Here is a 13,593-nt window from a genome sequence, read left to right as displayed (position 1 = left end):
GAAAAATCTCCAAAAGGCATCAAATTACAGATTAGACATTCTTATAATATGTCAACAAAAGTTAGATTTTATTTCCATCATTTACACTTTCAAAATAACAGAAAACAAAAAAATGGCGTCTGCAAAAGTTTGGGCACCCTGCAGAGTTAATATCTTGTACTGCCCCCTTTGGCAAGTATCACAGCTTGTAAACGCTTTTTGTAGCCAGCCAAGAGTCTTTCAATTCTTGTTTGAGGTATCTTTGCCCATTCTTCCTTACAAAAGTCTTCCAGTTCTTTGAGATTTCTGGGCTGTCTGTCACGCACTGCTCTTTTAAGGTCTATCCATAGATTTTCAATTATGTTGAGGTCAGGAGATTGTGAAGGCCATGGCAAAACCTTCAGTTTACGCCTCTTGATGTAATCCCCTATGGATTTTGAGGTGTGTTTAGGATCATTATCCATTTGTAGAAGCCATCCTCTCTTTAACTTCAGCTTTTTCACAGATGGCATCAAGTTACCATCCAAAATTTGCTGAAATTTTATTGAATCCATTTTTCCTTCTACTCGTGAGATGTTCTCTGTGCCACTGGCTGCAACACAACCCCAAAGCATGATTGATCCAACCCCATGCTTAACAGTTGGACAGAGGTTCTTTTCATTAAATTCTGTGCCCCTTCTTCTCCAAACGTACCTTTGCTCATTCCGGCCAAAAAGTTCAATTTTAACCTCATCGGTCCACAGAACTTGTTTCCAAAATGCATCAGGCTTGTCTATATGTTCATTTGCAAAGTTCAAACGATGATTTTTGTGGTGAGGACGTAGAAGAGGTTTTCTTCTGATGACTCTTCCACGAAGAGCATATTTGTAATAGTATCTCTTTATAGTAGAATAGTGTACCACAACTCCAGTGTCTGCCAGATCTTTCTGGAGGGATCGTGCAGTCAAACGTGGGTTTTGAATTGTTTTTCTCACAATCCTGCGAGCTGTTCTGTCTGATATTTTTCTTGGTCTTCCAGATCTTGCTTTAACTTCCACTGTTCCTGATGACTGCCATTTCTTAATTACATTCCGAACAGAGGATATTGACATTTGAAAATGCTTTGCTATCTTCTTATAGCCTTCTCCAGCTTTGTGAGCATCAACTATTTTCAGTTTCAGTTTTCTAGACAACTGCTTAGAAGAACCCATGGTGCTGATTGTTGGGGCAAGGTCAGATGAGTCTGGGCATTTAAAACCTTTGAGATTGACATCACCTGGTCTTCCCAGACGATGATTGAGAACAATCCATGACACTGGCAGGTCTCAGCTTTGCAAAGGGGGCAGTGCATGCTATAAATTCTGCAGGGTGCCCAAACTTTTGCAGACGCCATTTTTTTGTTTTCTGTTATTTTGAAAGTGTAAATGATGGAAATAAAATCTAACTTTTGTTGACATATTATAAGAATGTCTAATCTGTAATTTGATGCCTTTTGGAGATTTTTCTATCTTTCCTTGGCTTCTTTATGCACATTACTACACATTTTTAACTGGGGTGCCCAAACTTTCGATCCCCACTGTAAAAATTGATACTAAAAAACACACAATACATAATGTAAAAAGTCCATACATAAATAAACATCTGTGATATTCCGAACAAAATTAGTCCATGCAAGTGATACAGTGCCATGGTGATCTTCACTCTGTCGCCGTTTGAGGATTGTTTTACACCAGAGTGAAGATCACCTTGGCACTGTATCACTTGCATGGACTAAATTTTTTCGGAATATCACAGATGTTTATGTATGGACTTTTTACATTATGTATTGTGTGTTTTTTAGTATCAATATATATACACTTTATCTGGGTAAGTAACACTATATATTATTTTCTCTCTTCTAGGGATCACTATTAATATCACTTATTAACCTCAGTGGTTTTTACCTAGGGGTTAATCCTTTATGTGTTATATATGATTTTTCATTATTTATCACAGAGCACTATTGATTGTGTCAGCACGGTTTTTGCACTTCAATGATTTGCACACAGTATGATATATTTATGTCTTGTATTTGATTTTTTATTTATACATAGCGCTTCACCAATTTTTCATATAGACTGAAGACGTGTGATACTAATCACAGAAAACAGTTTCTTTTATGGGGGTACCAAAAAATCTGTCCAGGTCATTTTAGAATATCTTTGCAGAAAAGGCAATCATTTATCTTTTCATGCAGGTATACATGAGACAATTGCCTTAAAATGTCATCACTTTTTAGGAGTAAAAAATAATGTTTCAATGAGATGTAGGGGTCAGTGAGATGTACCACCAAATTAGTCCATGCTGGTGTATGTTTACCTGAACAAGATGGACAGCATTGTCCAGGAAGTAAAGTAGGGTTGACACAGCTGGGAACTGGGCAGGTTATTAATGCACACATCTCCCGTCCATTGTGACAATAGCATTCACGGCATCCATCATGCCAGCTCTCTTCATTTTCATGTCGTCTTCCATCCATTGATAAACATGTGCCTTTTAGGACTGGTGGCACTGAAGATGCTGCTGCTTCTGCAAACATAAAAACATAAACAGAGCATATATTAAGCTGCAAAACACTACAGTTCAGCATACAGAGCCTATGCTAAAAATGTGAGCTTTCTCAACATATTATGAAAGCCCTGACTTTCCACCTATTATTTGCTTTATAGATAGGCAACCAGCCATTCAAGGTCAATATACTGAAAAAAAAGCAAAGATCTAGTTAGAAGATGTAGAAACATAAATATATTTTTGAAAGGCAAGCCTAATAGTAAGATGTTATCCAAATTACATGCAGGCAATATTTCTTTTGCAATTGCCTCTTAATATGTTACGTAAGTATGCAATCACAATTAAACTACTATCTAAATAATGTTACCAGTAGCTCAGGAAAAGCATGTGTCTGTCCATCTACAATAGGGGTGTCAAACTGGCGGCCCTCCAGCTGTTGCGAAACTACAAGTCCCATCATGTCTCTGCCTTTGGGAGTCATTCCTGTAATTGTCAGCCTTGCAATGCCTCATTGGACTTGTAGTTTGGAAACAGCTGGAGGGCCGCCAGTTTGACACCCCTGAATTCTACGACCTTATACTTGAAGGGAAACTTATTTCAAGTCAATAACTCAAAGTATTAATACAAGAATGTCAGAATGACAGCCAGGCAACTAACATTTTCAGAAAGAGAGCTCAGTAGGACAGCCGTCTTGTTAGCCTAATTAATGGCTTTATTTTAATAATACACTACAGTTTGGCACTTTGCTGCTTGCTATCCAAAGAAGCACTTGACAAGTCTTCCTAGCTTTCTATACAGAGTTGCAAACCGCAAAAGTGGTTCTGTCTTAATATTCTGACTGTTGGTCTATTTACCAATCTTTTTTCAAATTGGAAAAATTGAGTATTTTATTACTACCATAAACCCCATGCTTTTTCAGATATAAGTAAAAAAAAAAATAGATTTTTCACAGTACACCATTAAAAAAAAAAAAAAAGGTTAAATGTGATTATCACTTATATCTACTATGAGCAACACTATGGGGTTGATTTACTAAAACTGATGCGTGCAAAATCTGGTGCAGCTATGAATGGTAGACAATCAGTTTCTAATTTCAGCTTGTGCAATTAAAGGATAAATTCACCTTTTTTAATAAAAATACTGTATTTTTCGCTCCATAAGACGTACCTAGGTTTTAACAAAAAACAAGAAAAAAATATTCTGAACCAATAGACTGCAGACATAGTACAGGAAATGACCAGAGACTGCGGATGTACTACAGGAGATGATCAGAGACTGCAGACATAGTACAGGAGATGACCAGAGACTGCAGACAGTACAGGAGATGACCAGAGACTGCGGACATAGTACAGGAGATGACCATAGACTGCAGAAATAGTACAGGAGATGGCCAGAGACTGCAGACATAGTACAGGAGATGACCAGAGACTGCGGACATAGTATAGGAGATGACCAGAGACTGCAGACATAGTACAGGAGATGACCAGAGACTGCAGACATAGTACAGGAGATGACCAGAGACTGCAGACATAGTACAGAAGATGACCAGAGACTGCGGACATACTACAGGAGATGACCAGAGACTGCAGACATAGTACAGGAGATGACCAGAGACTGCGGACATAGTACAGGAGATGGCCAGAGACTGTGGACATGCTACAGGAGATGACCAGAGACTGCAGACATAGTACAGGAGATGACCAGAGACTGCGGACATAGTACAGGAGATGACCAGAGACTGCAGACCTTTGGGGAGCAAGTACCCGAATCGACAGGTACCCGCTCCCACTTCTGCTGCGATCGCCTAGGTGATCGAAAGTGGAAGTTGTCCTCCCTCCCCATAGTCTTCTGGGACAGGTCCCAGAAGACTACGGGGCCATTCACAAAGTGCAGCGCTTCTCGCGCATGCACAGTGGGTACCCAGCTGTGAAGCTGCAAGCTGGTGAAACCAGAAGTGGTGAGGACACCGGTGGACCGAGGAACAGGTAAGTGGCTGTATTTTAAAAGTTTGCTGCACTGCTGATTTGGACTCCTCCACTCTTCTTCAGAAGAACCGAGCGGCTGGCCCGGTATTCTAACACAGCAGTGGCGATGGGGGGGAATAGCGGGCCAGCCGCTCTATAAGACGCACAGACATTTCCCCCCATTTTTTTTGGGGGGGGAAATGTGCGTCTTATTGAGCGAAAAATACAGTAATAAATACACATTTTTTTTCAGGTAAAAAAAAATGTGCATTTATTATTTTTGTCTGCAGGAGCCTGGAAAGCATTGAACCAACGATCAGTAGACCTTTCAGAATATATGCTTGCCATACGGGATGTACGAGTAAGCAGACATTCTGACAGGAAGTGTCAATGAACTAGTTAATTGAAAACTACAAGCCGACAGCCACTAAGGCTGCCTCACAGCCGCGTTGTTTTCAAATGTGACAGATAGTACAGGGTGCGTCTGCAGCTATAGGAACATGTTATATGTTCCACCCTAAAAATGGGTAGAACATATTCCCAAAAGTGAACTCATCCTTTATGCTTTGACAAAAAACCCTGTAAATTGATTTCTATGCAGAGCTGCATCAGATTTTGAAATTGTTGAAATTTAACGAGTAACTGTGGAAACAATATTTTAAAATATGTTTTAACTACCTTCTTTAAACATTTAGCTAATGTGGTGCGTTTTTCAACGGCAAATTGGCAGATCTTTATTTACCTTTCACTGGATAAATAGCCTTCGGGCAGCCTATCCACCCAGTGATCACTGTGGCCTGAGCTGTCATTAGACAGCTGGAAGCACAGAGACACTGTACCCAGCTGAACTGATCGATGTGATTGGTCATCGCAGTGATTACATGATAATATTTACAGTGTTCATTGCTCCCTTCCCCTTAGAACAGGGGAAGGAGAGAGAATGAGAATTTGTGAATGGACACAGGATGAATGGATCAGCAGCTGCAGATTTATTCATTCAGTCTCAGTGACACAGGGATCTTTTTAATAGCCTTTCATGCTCTTTCTCTCTCCTACACTTACTAGCACCAATGCTGTTGCCATGTGACCTGTATATTAACTTTTTACCTCTCTTATCCTGCACAGTTGAACATTAACCCCTTCTTCCTACTCCTACCACTCCATGTGGCTAGTTCATTAACGCCTTCACTTTCCCCTGAGTATGTGTCAGGGGCGCACTGACAACTCATGGGGCCCCCGGGCAATAGGGGATCATGGGGCCCCTGTGTCCTTGCCCAAACTCAAAAAAGCCTATGAAAAAGGTACCAGGGGCATCTCATGGGGCCCCCTACTGACCCCGGGCCCTCGGGCAGAGCCCAAGTTTCCAAATGGTCAGTCTGCCCCTGGTATGTGTCTATTAGCGGCTACTTTTAAACATACACAGCTTGGCTGACGGATCACACAGGACTTCAGTGCACTGTCATCTCTCAGGTTTATGAACCAGTGATCAGTGAAGTTGGGTAGTGTTATACAAGGCATAGGTCCTGAAACCAATGGTTGCTCATTTATAAAAGTGAAAGCTCAGAAAGCATTGTGTGATCAATCGGAAGAACTGTGCATGGGTAAAAGTGATCTGTCATTATGAAGCTGCAGTGCTGAGTGATCTGTCACTAATATGAATGAATGATCAACCCTGTTTGAATAGTAAAAGATCACTCACAGAAGATATCGGCAGATACATTACACAGAGCTGCAGCCCTGAGTGATATTTTACTATTATGAATAAACAAGCAGTGCTGATTGTTAATTCATAATAGTAACAGATCACTCACAGAGTAGGAGGGGGCTCTGCCACTCCCTCAGGAACACCCATAATTTGGTATGTGTTTTTGGGACAACAGGGCCATTAATTAGAATGCTGCCATTAAAGTTCCACTTTAATAATATGTTATGCACTTACCAGCTGTACCACAATGTATAAAGTAAAATAGGGAAAGTGTTTCCATATACTTTTAATAATGATATGGCAGATTCCATTGTAATGCAACATAATATTGTATTATTAACAGGCGGCATCACTGGGAAATTATACAAATCTGGTCTATTTGCCCTAAAGGAAAAAGCTCTGTGTTGATCACAACCACCTTCTTTAATTTTGTAGCCAACACTTGAAAATTAAAGCCACAGCCAGATTTGTTGTAACTGAAATCCATTTCATGCAGGTACTGTGCTCTGTGGTTTCACCAGTGTCTCAATTTGTTGCATTGGCTCACAGCAAGGTTCTTCTGGCTTCATGGAGAGACTTGATAAACCTTCTAAAAACTAATAAATAAAGCTCATAAAATTAGTAATAACAAAAGGCAAAGTAAAATTTAACTGAAATCCTCGGCTGATTTTTGATTTAAGTAACAAGTGGATGTTTTCATTCATTTGTACCTGCTCAAAATTAATCCCTGGGGGCTGAATTTGCAGTTTATATTTAGAATTTTTATCATTACCTAAAACATCTTCCACAGCTTTTCAAACCTGGCAGCATAAAACTGGATTTTACAGCCACCTGCAATAGTGTACCATTTAAGCTATAACATCTGCAGTAAGATAATTTAAAACATGGTCAGAAGATGCCAGATGTGAATCCCATATTGATGACTGCACATATGGTTTTAACTTATGTAAGCTATCCAAACTGCAAGATGAACATTTACCACAAGGTTCGATTGGGCTGGCAAAATATGATCAACATGTGTAGTATGTTAAACCTGACCTTTTCTATGTTTTACTGCAAATAATTACATCTGTTGCTCCTTACATGACCCTCTGGCTTCACAAATTGAGTGCAACTCTTACTAATTCTGTTTGTACTATTTAGTAACACTAAATAACATTGGTGGAGATTTCAATGTAGTGTTATCAGCTCTCTTCAGAACGTTGGGAGCTCCTTGGATTTTTGGCAGAAATATAGGTTTTAGCACCTGCACTGTTTTTAAAGACATAAAACATAGGAAAAAGTGCATTTATTGCAGGGAAGCACTGAAAATATAAATGTATATTTAGTATAATTAGAAGGGTGGACTGCATAAGCAATGTTTGTGGTAGATGCTTTGCAGTAAGGCCAACCCCAACAGCTAAAATATACTGAAGAATAAAGTCTGTGGTTGCAGCACTCCCACACAAATACAAGCTTCTGGGTAAATTCTGTCCTTCCTCAGGTCAAAAACAATGAATAGACAAGGTAATGTAAATATATATATATATATATATATATATATATACATATACAGTTGCAAGAAAAAGTATGTGAACCCCTTAGGATTACGTGGAGTTTTGTATGAATTGAGCATAAAATGTGCTCTGAACGTCATCTAAGTCACAACAATAGAAGAACACAGTCTGCTGAACATAATACTACACAAACATTAGATGTTGCCATGGTTTAATTGCACATAACATGTAAACATTCACAGTGCAGGGAGGAAAAAGTATGTGAGGCCCTAGCTTAATGACTTCTCCCAGAGCTAATTGGAGCCAGGTGTGAGCCAACCTTGACTCCAATCAGTGGGATGATATTGGATGTGTTACTGACAGCTGTCCTGCCCTTAAAAAACACACACCTGTTTTGGGTTTACTGGTTTCAAGAAGCACTGTCTGATGTGAACCATGCCTCGCAGAAAAGAGCTCTCAGAAGACCTACGATCAAGAATTGTTGACTTGCATGAAGCTGGAAAGGGTTACAAAAGTATCTCCTTGAGCCTTGATGTTCATGTGTCCACGGTAAGACAGACTGTCTAAAATGGAGAAAGTTTAGCACTGTTGCTACTCTCTCTAGGTGTGGTCGTCTTGTAAAAATGACTGCAAGAGCACAGCGCAGAATGCTGCATGAGGTAAAGAAGAATCCCAGAGTGTCAGCTAAAGACCTACATAAATCTCTGGCACATGCTAACATTTGTGTTGACGCATCTACAATAAGGAAAACATTAAACAAGAATGGAGTACATGGGAGGACACCACGGAGGAAGCCATTGCTGTCCAAAAAGAAGATTGCAGCACGTTTGAAGTTTGCAAAAGAGCACCTGGATGTTCCACAGCACTACTGGCAAAATATACTGTGGACAGATGAAACCAAGATTGAGTTGTTTGGGAAGAACACACAACACTATGTGTGGAGAAAAAAAGGCACAGCACACCAACATCAAAACCTCATCCCCACTGTGAAACATGGCGGAGGGAGCATCATGGTTTGGGGCTGCTTTGCTGCCTCAGGGCCTGGACGGATTGTTGTCATTGATGGGAAAATGAATTCCAGCGTTTATCAAGACATTTTGCAGGAAAACGTACAACCATCTGTCCGCCAACTGCAGCTCCGCAGAGGATGGGTGATGCAACAGAACAATGACCCAAAGCATACAAGTAATTTAACAAAACAATGGCTGCAACAGCACAGAATACGCCTTCTGGAGTGGCCCAGTCAGAGTCCTGACCTCAACCCGATTGAAATTGTGTGGCATGACCTTAAGAGAGCGATTCACACCAGACATCCCAAGAATATTGCTACACTGAAACAGTTTTGTGAAGAGGAGTGGTCCAAAATGACTCCAGATCGTTGTGCAGGTCTGATCTGCAACTACAGGAAACGTTTGGTTGAGGTTATTGCTGCCAAAGGAGGGTCAACCAGTTATTAAGTCCAAAGGTTCACATACTTTTTCCTCCCTGCACTGTGAATGTTTACATGTTATGTGCAATTAAACCATGGCAACATCTAATGTTTGTGTAGTATTATGTACAGCAGACTGTGTTCTTCTATTGTTGTGACTTAGATGACGTTCAGAGCACATTTTATGCCCAATTCATGCAAAACTCCACGGAATCCCAAGGGGTTCACATACTTTTTCTTGCAACTGTATATATATATATACACACATTATACACACACAAGTAAATTACCATCTAGAGGCAGCACGCATGATAGAAGCACAGTGCATTCATTCATGTGACAGCGTGTATCCAAGCTCTCATATGTTACACAAATGATATGTAAGCACACCTTTTAACCTTTTCGCTGCCAGAGCCATTTTTGCATTTTTTTGCACACGTTTATAAAAAAATAATTTTAGGCAGGACATTACACAAAACCCCCAAACATTATTTTAGTGGTAGTGGTAGTTTTTAATGTTACATGATATTACCGGGAAAGTCCGAAAGGAAATGCAAAATTTCAGTAAAAAATACACTGAAGTGAATTTTAGGGCAAACAAACGCAATAAATTACTTTTGGTAAAATATAAAAGACAAGGTTGCACCAAGTACATAGATACCCAACATGTCAAACCTTAAATTTGTGTACACTTGTGAAATGGCGACAAACTTCAATACATTTTCTATAGGCAACGCTTCAAAAAGAGGTCTGAAGAAGGAGCCTATAGAGCATGCTCCGAAATGCATTACCACCCCCTTCACCTCCTACATCCGACTCTGCTCTCCTAGCTTAATTTTTGATGCACAGGCACATCCTGGACTCTACTTCCTGATCCTATAGACAGAGTTTGCTGCTGAACGGCTGGATGTCCCACCTGGATCTAATTACCACACGATGAGTCTTTTTAACTATTTATCTTGTAAGTGTAAATTATCCATTGTTTACTAAATAAGTTGTCAATACTGCACTTAGAGGCACCTTCCTCTCCTTTTCTTGTTACTGCATTAGAGACTTACATCCACTCTAAGAAGAGCTGCCTCAGTGTTACTGCTCCCATCCATCCATCCCTGATATCCATCTGGCACCTTTATCCTACAGCTACAGAGGTTGGGCTTCAACAAGCGCACCCTATATAATATACATTTTCTGAATGCTTCAAAAGCCCTCTATAGGTCATCAGTTTAGTGTTACAGAGAAGGTCTTGTGCTAGAATTATTGCTCTCACTCCAGCATCTTCCTGGATTCCTTGCATGCTTTGGATTGTCTTCTCTGCTGTTTATGTTCAAGTTCTAAGGACTACATATCCAATGGTACCTTGCTGCCTGCAAACAGTGATTTATATACTCCACCTCCTAAAATTCCTCCTCTCAGCAAATTTGTAATTCATAAAGCAGGTTCAGAGGACATAATGAATATGTTTCACAGAATTCAAGGATGTGGGATTCTTCCTAAAGTAAGTTTACAAACTTCAAGAATGTTTAGAATAATAGGAGAAGGCAAGAAATAATTAAAATACAATGTGGAAATGAATATAGGATCTTAAATGTTGACCATAGATACTCATGAAGACAGCATTTTAGTGAAATACCTTATAAAAACTGTGAACCATGGTTGTGAAAATGTTTTGGTTCAGGGTGGCTTTGCTGCTTCAGTACCTGGGCAGCTTACAGCAACAAGAGGAATTAGTTGACTAGATGAGGAACTAGAAAAGCTGTAAAAAATGTTGCAGAGAATGGTGGGCAGTTATAAAACAAATTAGGAGGGGGCGGGGGTGAATACCTACTTTTGATGCCAAATGTATACTTTTTCACAAAGTACACTATTCCTTCTATTGATATTTATGTTGAATAAGTGATTGAAAAGGCACATTGTTCCTGTGTTCACATTCAAATATATAACCTTTATCTGTAGGCACAGTTGAATAAAGATCAAATGTTTGCCTGTTCAAATATGTTGACAAAGTCAAGAATTTCCATAGGGTGTGATTCGTTTTATACATGACTGTAAAATTATCATCCATTTTATATAGCTCACTTATTCATAAACCATGTGCAATTGATTTAAATACAGTCTGAAAACTGTGCAGCCTTTGTCAAACCAGATAAGCACTACAGTGATTCTGACAGGGAACAATCAAAGATGAATGTAGCTGCCTTTTTGGCACAGTGTGTTTTGTTCATTATTCATTTTTTTCAATGTATTTTAATTTCAGGCTTTGCTACTGCTTTGCTGCTTTAATTAAAGGATAATTCTTCCCAGCACGGAAGTTTATGACTTGGGTAAAATTCAAGGTGTTATTAAACATGCCACTGTGTTAACTGCACTGGTGGTTGTAGTAGACAGATATGCCATCCTTTAGTTTCCCCATTTTATGTCTCCTCATCTTAGCTATCTCTGTAGACTGCAAAAGGCAGTAAGCCAAATATGAACCTTTCATTTATAATTACAGTAACAAGGGGTTTGACTACTATATTTTGCTTTATCACAAAACCATACATGGTATCCACTGCAGTGGTGAGGAGGATAGCATGCGTCCTCAGTAGTTGAATTATTTATCAATCAAAAAACAATAAGGATGTTCCAAATACTATTCTTTCAACACTGTTTTTAGCAATCCAACAATATTTCTTTGTCACTGTTGCTCTATACTTAGGAACATCTGTCTCCTCTCACTTCTAAACAATGAAATCACTAATTCCTACTTCAAATACTATGTACATTCTCAGCAAACAAAGTACAAAAACCACAATAAAAAAAACATTTAAATAAACAGCATATTCCCTAACTAACTTCCCTAACTAACCTTGCTCACATCCCTCTGCATACCTATTGCCAATGCTTGCCTCAGGCAAGTGTTGGGGGCCAGAGACAGGCGCTCTGTAGCAAAGCAGCCATCTTCTTGCTAGCTGCAGTGTTCGGTGGCTGTGCACCAAGCCATTGCATCTAGTGAGTCACCTAGAGAGAAAGGCTATCCCCTTGGGAATTGAATACTTTTCCTTAAAGATCCTTTTTTGGGTGAACTGTATTAAAAGCATTTACATATGACATATAAAATAATGGATTGAATACAAACACACTCCACATGAAGTTGCTAAAGTCATACCCTCCCAGTCTCCTAAGAGCAAGCTGACCTTCCATAATCAAAGCAGAAAATGTAACTGTTCGAGCCTACCAACCTAAAGGAGCATTGAAACAATATTAAGAGAATCAGGAAGGCTGCCATTACTGACCAATCTATCTGATGCTGCTAGTTGCTGGTCTATTATGGTGATGCTTAGGTCTTTTTATTTTGTGTACTGACCTTGAAGAAGTATAGAAATAGGAAATTCTAAAGCATTTCTAATACTTTTTTTTAAAAGAAATTTTGAGACAAAAATCTCCAGGAAAAACTTTTCTTTTCCCATACAGTGGGGCTGTGCTCGTTTTTGTATAGGGGATTACAGAGCAGAGATATATGTACCTAATCTGCCAATCCACCGAGCGCAAGACCGGTCCCACTGCTCCTGCCCCCCCTGCACTCTAGTGGCCTTGTGAATGGACTGTTCCTGATGTCATCACGCCCAAAGACCAGCTCTGGACGTGAGGACAGCAGGAATAGCCCCCCACTGGACATGGGGCAGCACGGATTTCGAGAGGATCAAAGGATCGGGTAAGTACAGCTTTTCCTTGCGCCCCTGGACAAAATGAGCAGTTAACCCATGCAGTTCAAGCACAGCCCCACCACATGGGAAAATAAAAATTTTGCCCAGAGTTCTTCTTCAACACAATTACAAGATCTAGTGGAGTCTGTGAAGTCATTACTCCAAACGGTAAGTGAGGTCTTCGTATAATCTGACGATTATATTTAGATGATCTTAAGGGGGCAACGTACCTCTATTCTGTAGAGTCCTGTTATCTATGTACACAGATAGTGTACACTGCAGAATGTACACTGCAGAATGTGAATGCATTTTATATATTTTTAAATAAAAGCAATGTTTTTATACAGTTTAGCATGATGGCTTTTTAATCCTCTTTGAGGACATTTCAGAACGCTGAAGACCACTTACCCTATAGCAAGTTCCCTCATACATGGAAGTGTTGGTGATTCTTGGGAAGCTGCTTGGCACTGGAAATAGCCCCCCCCCGGGGGGGGGGTGTATTTAGACCTGTGGGTTCGTCTAAAGTAAAGGTAAGTGCATATATTGGCTGGTTGTGGGAAACAAGGTGTTTTAAAGTGAAGCACACAGGGGAATTCGAGTAGTTGGAGTTGTATTGACTATACGGAAAATTACGGAAGGTTCACGTTATTAACACACAAGACTGCTAAAGATTGCTTGGTTTGCACTGGGGGTTTCCACCAATATTTCACTATTAAGCATGGGAGGAGGTGATGAGGGAGCTAGAGAGGAAGATATCTTGGGAGAAGCGGAGCGGGCGATTTTGGCGATATCTGCAGATGAGGTTGGT

At 39.9% G+C, this 13,593-nt stretch overlaps 1 protein-coding gene across 1 annotated transcript in view; it reads right to left on the bottom strand.

Moving 5' to 3' along the window:
• Positions 1 to 13,593, bottom strand: part of CRIM1 (cysteine rich transmembrane BMP regulator 1) — a 1,025,033-nt gene that overhangs the window by 106,431 nt on the left and 905,009 nt on the right. Inside the window, exon 11 of the mRNA XM_089690902.1 lies at positions 2,317 to 2,526. Coding sequence (XP_089547028.1) covers positions 2,317 to 2,526 — 210 coding nt within the window. The remainder of the gene's footprint in view (positions 1 to 2,316; positions 2,527 to 13,593) is intronic.

Source organism: Staurois parvus, unplaced genomic scaffold, assembly GCF_062004578.1.
Source record: "Staurois parvus isolate SC_StPar_1 unplaced genomic scaffold, SC_StPar_1.0 ptg000546l, whole genome shotgun sequence".
Classification (NCBI taxonomy): Eukaryota; Metazoa; Chordata; class Amphibia; order Anura; family Ranidae; genus Staurois; species Staurois parvus.
Note: the sequence above shows the minus strand (reverse complement) of the source record. Positions and strands in the feature narration are given on the sequence as shown.